Raw genomic sequence first — 16,547 nt, forward strand, 5'->3', positions numbered from 1 at the left:
GGGTGACGTGAGCTCAAGCTGGGGACATGGTATCACTCGGTGCTGGATTCTGCACGGTGCTGTGGTGGTAACATTAGCAGCGGATATACTGTGCATTGTGTACAGTACACCAAAGCTTTACAGGGCAGCATGGCTCAGTAGTGAATCACAGCTCGTTTGGGAAAGCTGTGCCGACCTCGTTTTGTTGCCTGTAGATCTGGTAACTAGAAGATGGGAATCTGTATTAGTTAAGCCGTTATGCTCAGCTTTCAGAGCTGCCAGAAAAGTGCATGCGCTTCCTCACAGATTTCTAAGTGGGTATATTCTATCCCCTCCTCTGCACCCTGATTTAGCAGGGCTGCAAGAAACCCACTGTACTTAGGGAGCTCAGAACCACGCGCCTGCTAGTTAGAGTGGGGATGAAATAACAGAAAGCAAGGTTGGTTGGAAAGATCTGGCCTATATGGTTCTGTATAGACGATATTGCTGATTGGGTAGAAGGTGGTCCCTTCAGAGACCTCTTCTGCTCCTGGACTTGGGCTTGCTTGAAAAGGTTACACAAAAGTAGTTGCAAGATCAGTGGAATGGACTGACCCTATGTATGGGGCCTTGCTTTTTGGAATGATCCCTGGGGAGTGTGGAAACATGAAACTCAGAAGAGCACATTTCTATTGGGGCCCCTTCTTGGTTATGCATATTCTGGAGGTGGTGGGTCGACTCCTTGCTCTCACACCTGTAACTGGTGAGGCTTTGCACTCAGCTGGGAACATACTTGTTACCCAGGGGATTGATTGGAGTTTCTTTTGCCATCCAAGAATCAAACGTGGTTTGGGTGGTGTGAGTTGCGGAGTACTCAGAGCGGGATCGTGCTTATTGCACTGACTCTTCCTGCTCCTTCTCTCAGTGCAAACTGGAGCAGCAAGCCTGCCTGACCAGCAAGCAGCTGGCAGTGAAATGTGAGGGCCAGTGCCCCTGCCCGACCGAGCATGGCCCCACTTCAACCACAGATGTCAAACAAGGTAAGAGAGAAGCTGCTACCTAGTTTGTTTTATTCCCCTTGGATATAAAATAAATAAGCAAAGTGCATGTCCTGTGATGGGGAGGGGAGGACACAAAGAATAATGCAGGTGGAGCTGTCTTGACTCTAAAGACAGAGCCTGTAGTAGGGAGAGGGAGTATAACAGAGACAGAAGGGAGAGCAAGAAGTGAAGGCACAAAGCAGGAAGAAGGAGAAAAGAATGGAAATCAAAGGGGTGGCAAGAGAGAATGAGAGAGGAGAAAAGATGAGCGCACCAGGGACAGTACAGACAGGAGCCCAATGAGATGGACGATGTTGTAGCAATACGGAAGTGCCAGCAGACACGTTCAGGCAGCATACTGTTTTCTGGAGGGAACTGTTTGGTGAGACACCTCCTGGGGACCTGTCTGAGAAGCCAGGAGATCAAAGAAGCTTAGTTGTAAGCAGCCCTAATAGAGCTGGAGTTTGTTTCTTAACTCTGCAGCAGAGTGATCTCTTATATGGCAGAAGATCTAGGCACAACAAAGCATAGAACAGCTGTGGAGAAAAGGAGCCAAGAGAGAGAAGTCATCCAAGGGCAGGCTGAGACCCCAGCCCAGAAACCTGGGGAAGGCGTGAGGATGGTGGTGCCAGTGAAGATTGGAAGAGTGCTGGTTGCTGGGGGATCACTAGCTGGAGGAGTGCATTAGGGGAGATCTTTTGGGACTGCCTACCCATCTTTCTCCTTTTACTTCTCTCCACCCTTGAGACTATGACAACAGGCCTCCTCTATCACCATCCCCAGAAATTGTGGGTACATCTGTTTCCATGCTCCCGAAGCCACGTTTGTGCCCCATGTAGGTAACTACCCTAGCTATCCAATCCTGGCATCCATTTCCATCCTCCCAGCCCTTGCCGGTGGCTGGGATGCTTGTTTAATAGTTCGCCATTTAATTTCCAGAGACTTGTACCGGGCAGGACTTAGCCGACCTGGGAGACCGTCTGCGGGACTGGTTCCAGCTCCTACGTGAGAACTCCAAGCAGAACAGTTCTGGAAACCCAGGGGCCAATCCAGTGAATGGTACGGAAAATGCACATCTGTCATTTGTGGACACGCAAACCCCTCTCCCTCATACTGGTTGTGATGAGACGGGAACAAAGGTCTGCAGAGTGGTGGAGACTGCTCAGTGCAGTCAGGTCTGGTGCATGCATTTCAGTTTGCTAAGTTCAGTGTCCATTAGTTCCATTCTTCCTGCCTCTGTGGCAGAGTGGCTGAAATGCAGACCACGATTAATATGGTCTAGGATTTCTCATATTGCGGCACTGCAATTGAACCTTTGCCCCTTATAGCTCACTGCATAGCTACTATCCCACCATATAACTGCTAAGTGTCCAGACACCTGCTTCTCTTGCCTCTTATTGTTGTCACTAGTTTAATGGTCACACAGGCATATCTTTTATACAGTATCACCCTATCTCAAAAAGAACACAGCAGAAAAAGGAGGGTCCAGAGAAAGGCCATATAAATAATTAGACTTTCCTCGCCATAAGGGGGAAGCACATAGATTGGGATGATTTCCTTTAGAAAAGGCAAATAAAGAGGCTGTTGTTAGAGGTATATAATAACAAACAGTAAATATGGTATAAAGAAGGTGATGCACTATCTGAGCACTTCAGTCTATGATATATTTCTCCTCACAACACCTCTATGAAGTAAGTGAGTGCTATTAACCCTGTTTTACAGATGGGGATTGAGGCACAGAAAGGCTAAATGACTTACCCATGGTCACACAGGAAGTCTGTGGCACAACTGGAAGTAGAACCCCACTCTCAGACTAGACCCATAGCCCCGGCACACCCTTTCCCTCCACTGGCCCATCTTTACTTTTTGACCTTTCTCATAATTCAAGAACAAGGGAGCCTTCAATTAATTGAAAAGGCAACAAATCTAAAACTGATAAAAATACATCCTTTTTTACACAACACCTAGTTAATCTGTGGAACTCACTGCCACAATGTATTTTGAAGAGAAGAACTTAGTAGGGCTCAAACAAGGAATAGATATTGAGCTATGTAATCAGAATTTCCTCCATGGTTTCATTAGCCAGGATAAAAATATATAAGGGACATTAATCATCCTGCTTCGGGGCATAAACCAGTCACTCCAGGACATGGATGCACTAGGCTTTTCTGCCCCGAATCTCCCACCGTTGCTTCCACCAGTCCAGCTCTCCTGGTTATAGTGGCAGCGGGAGTGCTAGTGACAATGGGACTCCAGGCAGCCCCCAGTGTTTGAAGCATCCCATGGTCTAACTTTGCTTCTAATACATCTACGTGGCCCAGTGCTTCAACGTCTGTGTCTGCCAGCAAATTGTCTATGCAGTGCTGCCAACAGTGGAGCTGCATCAGGGCTACAGCCACAGTGGGTGAATTCCCTGATGCTGTCAGTGGTGACATGGGGCCAGATTCCTAGCTGGTGTAAATCAGTGTAGTACCCTTGGCTTCAACAGAGCTATTCCAATTTACATCAGCTGAGGAGCTGGGCCAAGACTTGGGTATTGGATCTCCATTTCTTTATTCCTAAATCAGGCCTAATGCAAATGATGCGATGTTTCCTCCCCAAAGGGAGCATAGATTATTGGACTGGGAGAGCAAAATTACCAGTGGCCTGGCACATGAATTCTGGAGCAGGCTTGGCCCATGTGTGCTTGCTGACATGTCTAAAAGGCTTTCAGGTGGGCTGTGGGAGTCCTATGCTGCAAGACGCATTCACTGATGACAGTGTTCTGAATTTCCAGTGGATCGTTCCATTCAGGACAGCTGTCTGACATGCCACGTATGTCCATTAGCATGAGACATGTTTGACATGCTGGGTACCTTTTTCACAACCTATGCCCTTAATCTAGATCAGCCAAGCTCAAATGAGACCTACTGATGTCATGTGCATTTTGGTGAGGGGCCTACGTGACAGAGGCAGGCAGGGCTTGTGGGAGATGTCAGTGTCCTGGGGGCAGATGGGGAAACAAGACACAGTAAGGTGCAGTCACAGTGCTGCTTTCCCTGACATCAGCCTCATAGCTGATAGCCCAGAGACAACAGATGTGCCACACTAAGATGGGAGATTGCAAGCTGCTGATGAAACCCACAGGGCTGAGAAGTATCCAGCAGGGAGGGTTGGGTGAATGGGTTCCAGTGCAAGATGCATGGAGGGGTGTGTGTGGTTGTCTTGATTCTCCACTGTGCCCATGCTCTGCTCAGGTACAGTGGAGAGGGAGTCTATCAGGGAGCCAATTGCAGCTCCCTAATTTTCAGTTGCTTGGCACCAGCATCAGTTAAAGCTGCAGGGGGTAGGATCCCTCAGGTGCCTTCCACCTATGGAGAACTGGGCAAAACGGATCGTAACTCCTCTACTCCCCTTCCCCACCTGACACACTTCTCCTTCCCCTTACACTGGGGCAGAGGTTTCCAGTGCAAGAGACACGGTGGAGCTGACTGCTCTAGCTTTATTCTGGTGGAGAGTCCCCCTACACACATCCAGGGGGAATCTCCAGCTGTTTTACATTCACTGTGCACCACATAGGGAACTTGGTGGCCAGAGAATCTGGCTCATAATCTCGGGGAGAGAACGTTGTCCCAGGATAAGGTCAATGTGTTATATAAATACCAAGATGAAGCTGGTGCATTTTCAGATAGGACCCATACCTTGTTGTTGGACAGCCTTGTGCTGTGACCTTACGAGACCTGCTGCTGTAAGCAGGGTTGGATCAGGACTGAATTTGGCAGGGAAAACTCCATAGAACATCTAGGTGCTACAGGAAGTGGGGCTGATATCCTTCCTTTTGAGTCAGTGCAGGACCAATGTTCTAGCATGGGGCTAGTTGGAAATTGGGTTCCTTGTGTTGCTGTTTTTAAGATCTCAAAGCAGGCTCCTGACCACATGTAGTTATTAAAGATCCTTTTTGTAAGAATAGGCATGTCATCCCAGGAGCTCCAGTCAGATTCCAGCCTGGATAATTTCATTCTGCCTACCTGAACTCCCTCTAGTTTCAGTGGGATACTGAAATCCTAGGCTGAACTGTTGTGTAGTACTGCTGTGCTTTGCTAAACAGCTCCCATATTCCACTCTGGAGGCAGCCACATCTCGGCAGTGAATGAAATGATAATATAAATCTCCTGTGACAATGTTCTATTGAAATGTCTTTATGATTCCAGTGATGGGTGGTGATCAGACCATTTTATCTGATGGATTTTGGTGCAGTGGAGTAAATCTTACTGCATGTGCCATTATTAACCTGCTGCATTCTGGTTGGCTTTGAGACTATCCCAGTGGTATGTTATGGCCAATCCGAGGGCCTACTATGCAGGTAAAAAGATGATAATTTTTAATGCATACAGAGCTTTTCTGAGTGGCTGAAAGTGTCCACTGTGTAACTTTTAAGATTGAATAAAGGTTGGCCGTGCAGAAACCTGGCTGGTTGGGGTTGTAGCCATTATTGTGTTAGATAGGCACTGGTCAAGCAGAATAATGAGAGAGGTCTCTGCATGGCCCATCAGCTCTGCCAATTGCTGTGAGCACAAGCAAGGCAAACACTTCAGTGTGCCTATTAAAACGAAGTACCTCCCTGGTCCGGAAGCACATGTGGAGTGTAAAGTGAGCTCAGCCTGGAGGAATCTGGTTAGTTTAAATGTCAGTGAACAAAAATCTCTGAGCTGATTGCTCCTTGGGGGGAATTTGTTTGATGAAATCAGCAGTAGGAGCTGTGTTTGAGGCAGACACTTCTCTGCCACCCCTTCCCGTGAGCTTTCCTCCTTCAGCTCTGATAATCAGAACCATGGGCCATGTTTGTTTTCTCCAGCTGCTAGGAAGTCCATCCAGAGCCAAACTGGCAGCTGCTTTGTACCCTCTGTGAATAGGGAAAGGGAAGCCGGGTTTGAAGAGTGTTGCCCAGAGACACAGCTTAACAATCCTCTATGCTGTGCGATCTGTGTGTAGCTGGCAGGGATTACAGTTCACAACAGTGCAGGACTCATCGGGTGAAGCGCTCAGACGCTGCAGAGCTCAGCTTTTATGCCCTGTGATCCTCCCTGTAGTTCTTCCTGACCTCCTTCACCCTGTATAAATTTGTCCTGCAGCAGAGATCCATTCCATCCCAATGTCCTGGTTCCTTAGGCCACATCAGCGTCATGGCTTCATGTCAGGGCACTGTCACAAGGTCAGGGCATTTCACCAGCCCTCAAAAGGAAGCATTCATGACAAAATTGGCCTGGCCTCTGAAAATAAAGGGTGCGTAGCAGCCTGTTTGCCCCAGTCTGGCACCTCATGCCAGCACGCCATTCACTCTGACACAGAAAGGACACAGCAAGGGGGTGCTGTTCTTGGGTGAGAAGCAGGAGAAGCACTTCAGCTGATAAAGCCTAAATGATTTTGCAGACTCTCTGACAAGGAAACCCTCTATCCCAGGACAGTCCCCAGTCTTCATTTTTCTCCCTTTTATTTTCTGTCCTGAATCCCGTGGTTACGCACACAATTCAGCCGGTGAGTTTGACCATTGCTAACAATCCACCCTTCCAGGAGACACTGCCATCTGACAGTACCTGTGTGCATGGTGGTGGTGTGGGTGAGGGGATAAAGGCACTTTTGATTTGACTCTCGCTCCTCTCTCTCTGCTGTTCCCTCTCTTTCTCCTGCATTCCCTCGGTTTGCTCACAGTGCTGGACAAGAGCCTGGTGGCCAGTTGCAAGGATTCCATTGGCTGGATGTTTTCCAAGCTGGACACAAACAATGACCTTTTCCTGGACCAGACAGAGCTCGCAGCTATCAACCTAGACAAGTATGAGATTTGCATCCGGCCCTTCTTCAACTCCTGTGACACCTATAAGGACGGCCACGTCTCCACTGCCGAATGGTGCTTCTGCTTCTGGAGAGAAAGTGCGTCGTCACCAGGTTTCCTTTAGAGAGAGTGCTGTTTTGTATGGGCTTTTCAGTCAGCAATTCTATATGGCTATCCAAGAGTCAGTAACCTCACAAAATGTCTACCTGCTTCTGTAAAGCCCCAGCTGGTTTGGCTTTCTTAAGACATCAGATTACAGAAACTCCCTCCTACTGTGTCCCATTCCAGCAGGTAAGGTCACCTGGGGTGCCTCTGCTGTCAGGTCCCAGGACAGAAATCTCTAGGGCAGAAATCTGAGCCTGAGAAGGAGCCAGAATTTACCCATGTACATTGCCAAAGAGCCACAATAATATGCCAGAAGTCCCCCATCAGCTCCCCCACCAGCTCCCAGCGCCTCCCACCTACTGGCAGCCCTGCCAATCAGTGCCTCTTCCTCCCTCCCTGCACCTCCCGATCTGCTGTTCCTTGATGTGCTGGAGGCTCTGGGGGCGAAGGGGGAGGAACGAGGGCACGGCAGGCTCAGGGGAGGGGGCAGGAAGGGGTGGAGTGGGGGCAGGGCCTGTGGCAGAGCCAGGGGTTGAGCAGTGAGCACCCCCCCCCGACACATTGGAAAGTTGGCGCCTGTAGCTCCAGCCCCGGAGTCGGTGCCTATACAAGGAGCCGCATATTAACTTCTGAAGAGCCGCATGTGGCTCTGGAGCCACAAGTTGGCCACCCCTGACCTAGGGTATTTTCAGAAAAGGCTCCTACCTTTTGTACTGACTTCCTCTGACAGTTCACCAGAGCCAGGCTTTGGTCACGTTCAGGGCCTACTGTAAGGCACATCTGTTCAGACAGGCTATTAACTGAATTTCAGGATGGCAGCGTGGAGTGATTCCCAGGCAGTGACAGTAGATATTGCTCTAGCCCAGGGGTTCTCAAACTGGGGGTCGGGACCCTTCAGGGGGTCGCTAGGTTATTACATGGGGGGGTCGCGAGCTGTCAACCTCCACCCCAACCACTTTGCCACCAGCATTTATAATGGTGTTAAATATATAAAAAAGTGTTTTTAATTTATAATGGGGGTCGCACTCAGAGACTTGCTATGTGAAAGGGGTCACCAGTAAAAAAGTTTGAGAGCCACTTTCTGGTTAAAAAGCAGTGAGGCAGCCAGATGCCAGACAAGGGGCTACAGTAATATATATACTGCTATAAATAAATATAAAGGGCAATAAAGAGCAGAATGTACTTAGAAAACAGTCATCCTACCTAACATTTCCATTGAAGTCCAATATGAGGACAGCCCCGCATTATACAATGAACTGGGTGAGGCACTGATGATGAATGGGAAGATCTTGACAGAAGAGCCACTTCTTCAGAATGTGTCATTCTAACGGAGTGAGACCGTGAGGAAGTTAACTAAGAGCCTGACTGTGTCCAAGGCTCTAGATTCCACTGGCCGGGGTGGGGGGCGGGGAGGGGCTCCCTGATTAGCACATAAAGGAAGCTGGGAGGAGTGGGGTTGGATGAGGAGAGAGATTGAGCAAACCTGGTTCTTCTGACCAATTTAAGGCGATCCTCATCCTCCGTTCACCACCAATCCCCTGGCCATCTCTGAAGGAGGAGTCCTCCCTAAATAAAAACAGATATGCGTGCTGAGATGCCCACTTAGCTCTAAGAAGTGTTTGCTTTGGGTATTACAGAGCCCCCCTGTCTCGTGGAGCTGGAAAGGATCCAGATCCAAGAAGCAGCAAAAAAGAAACCTGGTGAGTCATGAGCCATGTGAACTTCCCAGTAATGGTGGATGGGATGGACTTCTCCTTGTAGCAGGATCTAGTCCTGGCACAGCTTCTGGCCCCTGGGCTTGGCATTGCTAACCATGTTGGGTTAATCATGGTTGTGAAGTTCTCTCGCCCTTCACATTCCTTCTGAGCAGAGTTGATATCTGTCCCGACCCCTTTACCTCCCTGTAGTTGAGATATTACCCACCTCAGAATCCCAGTATGATATTTCTCACTGTGATGCATTAGATGTTACTCTGAGTTACTGTTGGACTCATCTGAGACCTTGTTATAAGTTGTATGCAGCTGTGACATTCTTGCTTTGTGAGCTCTTCCCCTGAACTTCTGATAAATGCACTCTGTGACCTGCCCCTTTGTGCATGCTCCTGGTATTTCACCTTCTTGTGAGGCAGCGTCCACTGCAGGTTGCTGGATTTCTGAGACGTTTGTTCAGTAACTCTTTTTAGAACAGCTGAGTCCATCTCCATGTTTCAAATGCAGCAGTAGCTATTATACTGTAGATTTCCTGTTCTCACACTGGGCCCAATTTTGGAGACTCCTGTCATTTTTCCCCAGGTGTTTTCATTCCAAGCTGCGATGAAGATGGATACTACAGGAAGATGCAGTGTGACCAGAGCAGTGGGGAGTGCTGGTGTGTTGACCAGCTTGGCATGGAGCTGACAGGAACACGGATACGTGGAAACCCGGACTGTGGTAAGGACACTGGAGGGAGGAGGGGGGAGTATTCATGTCCATCTGACTTGGCAATGAATGAGCATTGCATCACAGAGGAGCAGCTTTGGCTGCGTGGTTGCTTCAAGAAGAGGCAAGTCACTATCACAGGAGCCATGTAGAGCAAGCACGCCTGCAAAGCCTGCACCCAAAGGGTCACCAAAGCCTATGCCTGAATGTTAAGAACTCAGGAAATTTGGATTCGGATTCATAGATCTTTAAGGCCACAGGGACCCATCGTGATCACCTGGCACAGGCCATAGGGCCTCCTCCAATGATTCCTGCATTGAGCCCAACAGATGTGAGGTTAGGTCATAGCAAATGAAAACAAACCTCATCCTAGTCCCTAATGGATGTTCATTTACATTGTAAAACCTTTACCCACTTTGGCACAGTTTGTCCTGACCAGAGGATGGTGCTTGAGGAGTACCTCAGATTGGGATAGCAGGGATGTTGATGAGGACAGAGGTACACTGGGAGAGCTATGTCAAGGCCTGGTGCTGGGATAGAAGGGCCACCACTGGGGAAGAATGGGTCGCATTGTTAGAACTGGGCAGGGCTGAGTTTGCAAACACTCATTTGTGGGTATGTCTACACTGTAATCGCAGGCAACTCAAGTAGACACCCCCAAGCTAGCTTTAATCTAGCTGGCTCCCTCTCTCAGCCTACAGCAGAATGTTGTGAGGTACGCTGGGCTCCCAACTGAGTGATTTCCCTAACTCGCGCTGTCTTGTTGTTGTAGATGACATAGTTGGGTTCTCGGGGGATTTTGGGAGTGGCGTTGGATGGGAGGATGAGGAAGAGAAAGAGACTGAGGAAGCTGGAGAAGAGGCTGAAGAAGAGGAGGGAGAGGCAGACGATGGAGGCTACATATGGTAGAAGCGGAGAAGAGCACAGTTTGGTCGGGATGCTGGCAGCAAGGCGTGACAGCAGTCAAACTCGAAGGAGATGAGCAGCTTAATGAGATGATCAGGAAACACAGTTGAATGTAACTTACTATAGTAGAAAAAGTGTGTGCGCATGTATGTATGTGTGGATGCTTGGAGTGCTATTTACAATGCCCCAGGGACACCCTGCATTCTCCCAATATAGCTGAAAGCACCACTGTAGCAAAGCAAAAGTAAAAAGCAGTCTGCAGTGTTGGTTCAGTTGGGGTTTTTTGTTCCACTTTTAGGTCTGTACTGATAAATATTTCAGCCCATGGGCACACCCCCCCTAGTGTGCACATGCTCACACATATCCATACCCACATGCATATTCACAGCCATGTTAACCACTGAGTAAAAATACCCACCAGTAATTAATAGCTTGTTATAGAAATCTGGCTGCTGAGCTAGCTCACCACTGACTTTAGCAGTTGCACACTGCAAACACCTCGGAAAATCACAGGAGCGTTTCCCAGTCTGCATTGTAGCACATGCACTGCCATGGTTTGAATGACAGGCTGTACTAGCATGCAGTCCTTCACTCGCCTCAAGTTTAGGTGAAGAATTGTACTGCCACAGTCCAAATGCAGGGCTGTACCCAGTGTGGGTGAGACGGAATTGTCCTTGGGCCTGTTTGAGGTTCCTGTTTCTTGGGGGAAATTAACCTATAAGGATATTGCATCTTGCTGTTGAAAGCAATGCTCTAGTGGTAGGTCAATGACTGTTTAGGCACCTGTGGCTTGCTCAGCTACCTTAAAACCAAAAGGGGTATTGAAGCTGTTTGCCAAAAAGATTGGTCATGAATTAATTCTGCATCTTCTAGTGGCACCGAAAAGGGGATCAGACACTTAGACTTGCAGACCATTTTAATTATGGAGCAAAGTTTTGATCAATGATTTTAATAATCTTTTTGACCTTGCATGATGAAAAAACAAACTGCATTGACAGACTCATTACAATAAGAGCCCAAGAAAACCTGCTCTGTACCTGCTTCCTTCCCATCCATCCCCTGATGTCCAGTGCCAGCTTCTAGCAGTCAATGGTCTTGGAGAAAGCGTACCTTGCAGCTGGTACAGGCGGGACAAACCATGAACTAACAGGATCAGATAAGCACATGCTGTCCTATGAAAACCTGAAAGCTTGGCTGGTACCTGACTCAGATTGGTAGTGCCCAAAAGCCATTGCTATATGATACCCATTAATGGGGCCAGGTGAAATGTATTGGTGGTGTCAGGTCCATTTATTAGTTATTGGGGGGGGGGGGGGGGAGGGGAAGAGGAGGGTTCAGTGACAATGGGTGATCACATAGACTGCAGCTTTGTCTTGTCCAAAGCATTGATTAGAATTTTGTGTGTGTGTGTGTAAGTGAGATGTGTTGTGGGCTTCAGAAAACTCCTTCCCGTGTTCTACTCTTTGCAAAGCTGGGAGCTGCTCAGACCAGTAGAACTGGCTATAAGGCTGCCCATTCAGCTTCTTGAAACCATTGTGTAATTCCAGCCACAATTTCCATTATCAGTCCCAGAAAGCCTCCATGTAGCAGAAGATGAGATGAGGGACTAGTGGCAACATAGCTCCAGTTCGCATCTTTCCCTGTTCGTGGGAGTATTCTGCCACCTTCACCCTGCCAGAAAAGGGGAAACAAAGTCTGAAAGGTCAGTTTCTTTGTAAGAAGTAGAGCACTTTCCTTCCCCTCCAGGAGACAAGGCACTTACTGAATGTGAACAATGCACGTACCAGAGTTTTTTGTCATTGCTCTCTCTGGAAAGCACCTAGTTTCTTTCTATTCAGTTTGTGTGCCCATCAGGGGGTTGGGCTGAGGTATTTTTGGTCACTTTTGAATGTTCTGTTAGTCACTGGACGATTGAGAAGCTCTGATGAGCTGGAAAAGCCAATGCTTTAGGTTTTAATACAGAAGAACCAGTTCCCCAAGAACACGTATTTAAAGGCAGGAAGAGTAGGTTAGTGGGGCATAGGAAGCAACTTGGTGAGGAGCATGGGGACACAGTGCAACTGAAGATGAAAATGACATTCCTTCAGTGAAAGAAAAGCCATCTCCCCACTCACGGACAAGCCACCCACCCCCTATTTTCAGTGCAGCCTCCATGATCGCAAACTGGGTGTCTGCTGTTGGCTTAAGAAGGTTGGTTCACTTTTTTTGATGGAGATACTTACAATGAGCACACACACAAATAAGGGGCTTAATCCTATTCCCATGACGTCAATGTAAATTTTGCCAGTAACTTAACTGGAAGCTGGATTCGACCCAAGCTATGTTAATTTCAGTTTGATGGAATGGCCCCCAGCAATCAGATGCTGATATTGTATGTGTGGCCCTGTGGGCATATGGGTGTGTGCCTTGAAAGTCTGTGCATGTGTGTGTGCAGTGTAAACGTGCCCCAGTGCAGAGAGAGAGAGAGAGAGTGGGTGTGGGTGTGTGGTAAAACAGCGGTAGCCAGCGTGGCTTACGTTGGGCATTTCAGATCTTATGTGACATTAAGTCTAAAAGGCTGAACCAGAAGCTCAGTGTGCTACTGCATATTCCTAAAAAAAATATTAAAAAATCTAAAATCCCAGTAAACCCAAGTAACATGCTTGCAATGATACCATATTAGAGAACACTGTTATGTAGCTAGCTGTGATAATAAATGCACCTTGCTGTGTGGAACGCTTTACATTCCTTTTCGCCCAATCTCTCTCTAATAAATACACAGAGACAGCTTATCCCCCTTTATTCAGCTATTTCTCCTGATCTTCTGAGGAAAGAATAATTGACCATGACCGATAAGGGGACACTGTAGTTGAATGTGCCACTCCCGAAGGGGATGACCTTCTCAGTCAGTGCGCTACTTGAAATGTTCTGTTTTTCTTAGAGTTTGTGTTTTGTATTGGATTTTTTTCCCCATCAGCATCCCCTCATAAGCCATAACACACGCTTGACCTTTCATTCCTAAAAGCTCACTTTTACATCCCTCCCGTTGTCATTGCCTTTTGGGGCTGGTCCAGTCTCTTTTGTTTGCTTCATGCCTGCCTGTGTCTGGTACTGGATTTGCTTCCAGTTGTGCATGTTTAATAACCTGTAAATATGTTTTTGAATCAAAGAAGCAATTTTCTAATCCCGAAGCGCTGTAGCCATGTAGAGCCCCTCCTTCCCCCGAGACGGTGGGGCTTGCCTCTGAGTTTTGGACTAGTTATTAAGGCATTGGCATCCTTCAGTCTCAACCAGGCTCAAGGCTGCAGTGATTGTGCTAGGATTCAGTTCAGCAGTGAAAAGCTCCACTGGAGGTGTTTGCCTCTGCTAACAAGACCTATATTGCTGCAGAGGTCAGCTCCTCCTTTAGCTGCAGAGGCCAAAATATAAACAAAGGAACAAACACACAAATCATTTGCAGCCCTTTGCTTTCCAGAGCTCTACCTACCTGCTAACGTGTACACAAGGTATTTTAACAACAGAAATACCCTCCCTACTGTAATTTTTCCTGGTTGTAAATACAACAACCTGTGTGTTGGGATTCTAGTTTAATTGACACCACCACCATTCCCATAGGAATCAGCTGCTATATCATTTAGCAAGCAGCTTGACCATCACGCCTGCCCACATAGTAAGCAGTTGTGCTAGCACAATGTGTCACTGGCAGGAGGGGAGTTAGGAGAGGAAATGTCTAGCTACACTTGTTTTGTTAATGTTTTTTTTCCTTAAGACTGAACTAAGCCATTGCGATGTCCATGACTGGCTGTCTGACCCTGTGGCTAGTGCTCTTCACTGCTGTGCAGAAGACCTAGCTTCCATTCCTGGTCCTGGTTCTCAGCCCCAGAGATGGAAGGAACTAGGAGGGCATTGGAAAAACCAGGCTCAGACTCTGAGCAGAAGAGGAAGGGCCTTGCATTGCACAGCAGCACACACCCTCTCCCCCCAGAAAAGTAGGAATGGGGTAGCTGGACATGGAAAGGAGTCTTAGCCTTCTGGTCAAGGTAAATAGAATGAGAGGTGGGATCTGGGACGATGCAAAGTGGGCAGGTGGAATCCTAAGGCCCGTGGAGGGCACTGGCTCAGCTGTAGGCTTTTCAAGTGTGGCTGATCATTCTCTGTGTTTTTGCATTCAAGCTTCCTGTGGATCTTTCCCATACACTTCTCTTTTACTAGGGAACTGCCCTGTCACTACAAAATGTAGTGCCGTGGCTTTAAACCTTTTATCCATCTCTTTCTCTCTTCTCCTCCAAACTGGCGATTAGCTCACTGGCGATTGAGAGCTATGTATATTAAAACCACTAACAGATAAGTATTTTGAAGGTGTTCAAAACATGTTCATTTTGTTTTTTAATTATATGCTTAATGAAAGAAACTGACTAACAAAGTTCAGAGAGGAGCAACAGCGTGTAGCCTGAAATATATTAAAATGTCTTATGTGCAATAACTTTGAACTTAGAGTTAAGAATCGTGTTCAAGTGCTTGGATTTCAGTTTGTATATTTAAGTGCTGAAATTGTATCTCTCAGTAATCTTAGATGTTAATCCAAACCAAGTGTTAGAATGTATGTGTGCATTTGATGGGCACTAGCGCGCCAAGCATTTCGATTCTTAGGGCCCCCTTTTCCCAGCTGTTACACTCCTGTCCTGCTTCACAAGGCCGCCAGGGAAAGCTGTTTCACATTGTCTGTCTCTGCCTAATACTTAACCTAAAGAAACAAGTACACACACCACGAAATGAAATACGTTATTTTTAAAAAAATAAATAAAAATTTATAAACACTCTTTCCCCCCTCCCCAGTGCTGTCATCTTCTCTGTTCTAAAAGACTCGGGCTGGAGTGTGAATTCCAAATGGCAGCTGACACCCAGCAGGGGAGACTCAAGTTATCCATCTGCTGCAGAGGTAGCATGCTGAGCTCCAGGGGAGGGGAGGGAAGTGTCTTAAGTTACACCTGGCCAGGCTGTTGCCAAACAGCTCTTGCAAGAGTTGGGACAATGCCTCTCAGCCAGAAAGGTGTTGGCCAGAGTGCAAAGTCCTGAAAGCAGATGCTACAAAATTAGGGACAATCCTGTAAAGCTGCAAAAAAGAAGGGGAAGGACCCTTCAGGTTAAAAAATGGCTACATTAGGGCTCTTTCTCATCAGCATCTTACCCCAATTTGCAGAAGCTATCCTAACCCTTCACCTACCCTGCCCTCTGTGATGCTTTCCTACCACCTCTAAGGGGAGACCCTGAAGAACATGCCATAGATGGAGAGTTAGAGAACCCCACAGGGTCTAGCTTCTTGCCGTGAAGCTTCATGTCCCACTCACTGGGTGGTGTTGATCCAAGGAGCCATAGAGATGATTTTTTCTCCTTTCCTGTATGTTCTGAACGTCAATATGCATGCTAGACTTGTTTCCAGACACTGACAAGGACAGGCTAGTTTACTGAGCTATTATAAAACACCTGCGCTGGCATGTCTGAGAAACTTGCCTCTGATATTCTGCATTCCAGTTTCATGGCTGTGCTGTCAATAGGTGGAAAAACTGGCCCATTTTTCAAACAGTAGCTCTGCTACAGGTTGATGCGTCCCTCTCTCCAACCCCCCACCCAAATCACACTATCTGGCAACTGAATGACATACCATTCCTCATAGCCAGTTTCCATGAGCAGGTCTAAAGTGAAGGAAATGTCTTGTCCCTGTTCACCCACTGATTGCATTAAGGCTTAACAGCCATTTATCCAGTTCAGTTGCAAGTTCAGCCTTCAGTGCTCAACAGAAATCTAGTGCAACACCTTGTCAGTGTAATACATTGTCAAAGACTTGGCTCTTGTGCCATGTTGAAACTGTTTTGCAATCATGGGGATTGTTCACTCTTTCCCACTTTAGCTATGAACCATGTGGCTCACACAGGCAGGAGACGGGGTAAACGTCTTCCGAAAGCTGCGTGCCCCTAAAGGGTCTATGTCCATACACCATATACTTCTAAAAGGGAGACAGAAAGGCGTCTGCTTTAGTGAGCAGCACCTTGACTGCTGAGACAGTGTGTTCTGGAATTAATACTGGCTTCATTTACACTTCTTAACCTGTGCCACACAGGGGACATCTGTGTACGTTAAAACATTAACACGGTCAGGTGGCCGTGCTAAACTAGGTACAGACACCACTAAAAAAAACTTTACAAGAGGCAATGCAAACTATTGTACAAAGTCCCCTTATGCTTACAGCCCAAACCTCTCCCTGTACAAAGCCAAGTCAAATAAACTTTTCAAACGGCACAGCTCCAGGGTGCAGCAGAGAAAAGACTTGGCCTC

The 16,547-nt window shown here is 47.4% G+C and overlaps 2 protein-coding genes across 2 annotated transcripts in view; one reads left to right on the forward strand and one right to left on the reverse strand.

Moving 5' to 3' along the window:
• Positions 1–11,534, forward strand: part of SPOCK2 (SPARC (osteonectin), cwcv and kazal like domains proteoglycan 2) — a 49,623-nt gene extending 38,089 nt beyond the window's left edge. The window contains exons 6-11 of the mRNA XM_024201865.3: positions 884–998; positions 1,938–2,057; positions 6,687–6,905; positions 8,550–8,612; positions 9,204–9,341; positions 10,102–11,534. Of these exons, the coding sequence (XP_024057633.1) occupies positions 884–998; positions 1,938–2,057; positions 6,687–6,905; positions 8,550–8,612; positions 9,204–9,341; positions 10,102–10,238 (792 nt within the window). The 3' untranslated portion in view covers positions 10,239–11,534. The remainder of the gene's footprint in view (positions 1–883; positions 999–1,937; positions 2,058–6,686; positions 6,906–8,549; positions 8,613–9,203; positions 9,342–10,101) is intronic.
• Positions 11,535–11,562: 28 nt separating this feature from the next.
• Positions 11,563–16,547, reverse strand: part of TYSND1 (trypsin domain containing 1) — a 32,242-nt gene continuing 27,257 nt past the window's right edge. The window contains exon 5 of the mRNA XM_024201863.3: positions 11,563–11,906. The gene's annotated coding sequence lies outside the window, so the exon portion shown is untranslated. The remainder of the gene's footprint in view (positions 11,907–16,547) is intronic.

Source organism: Terrapene carolina, unplaced genomic scaffold (genome assembly GCF_002925995.2).
Source record: "Terrapene carolina triunguis isolate 2854851 unplaced genomic scaffold, T_m_triunguis-2.0 Scaffold95, whole genome shotgun sequence".
In the NCBI taxonomy this organism is placed as follows: domain Eukaryota; kingdom Metazoa; phylum Chordata; order Testudines; family Emydidae; genus Terrapene; species Terrapene triunguis.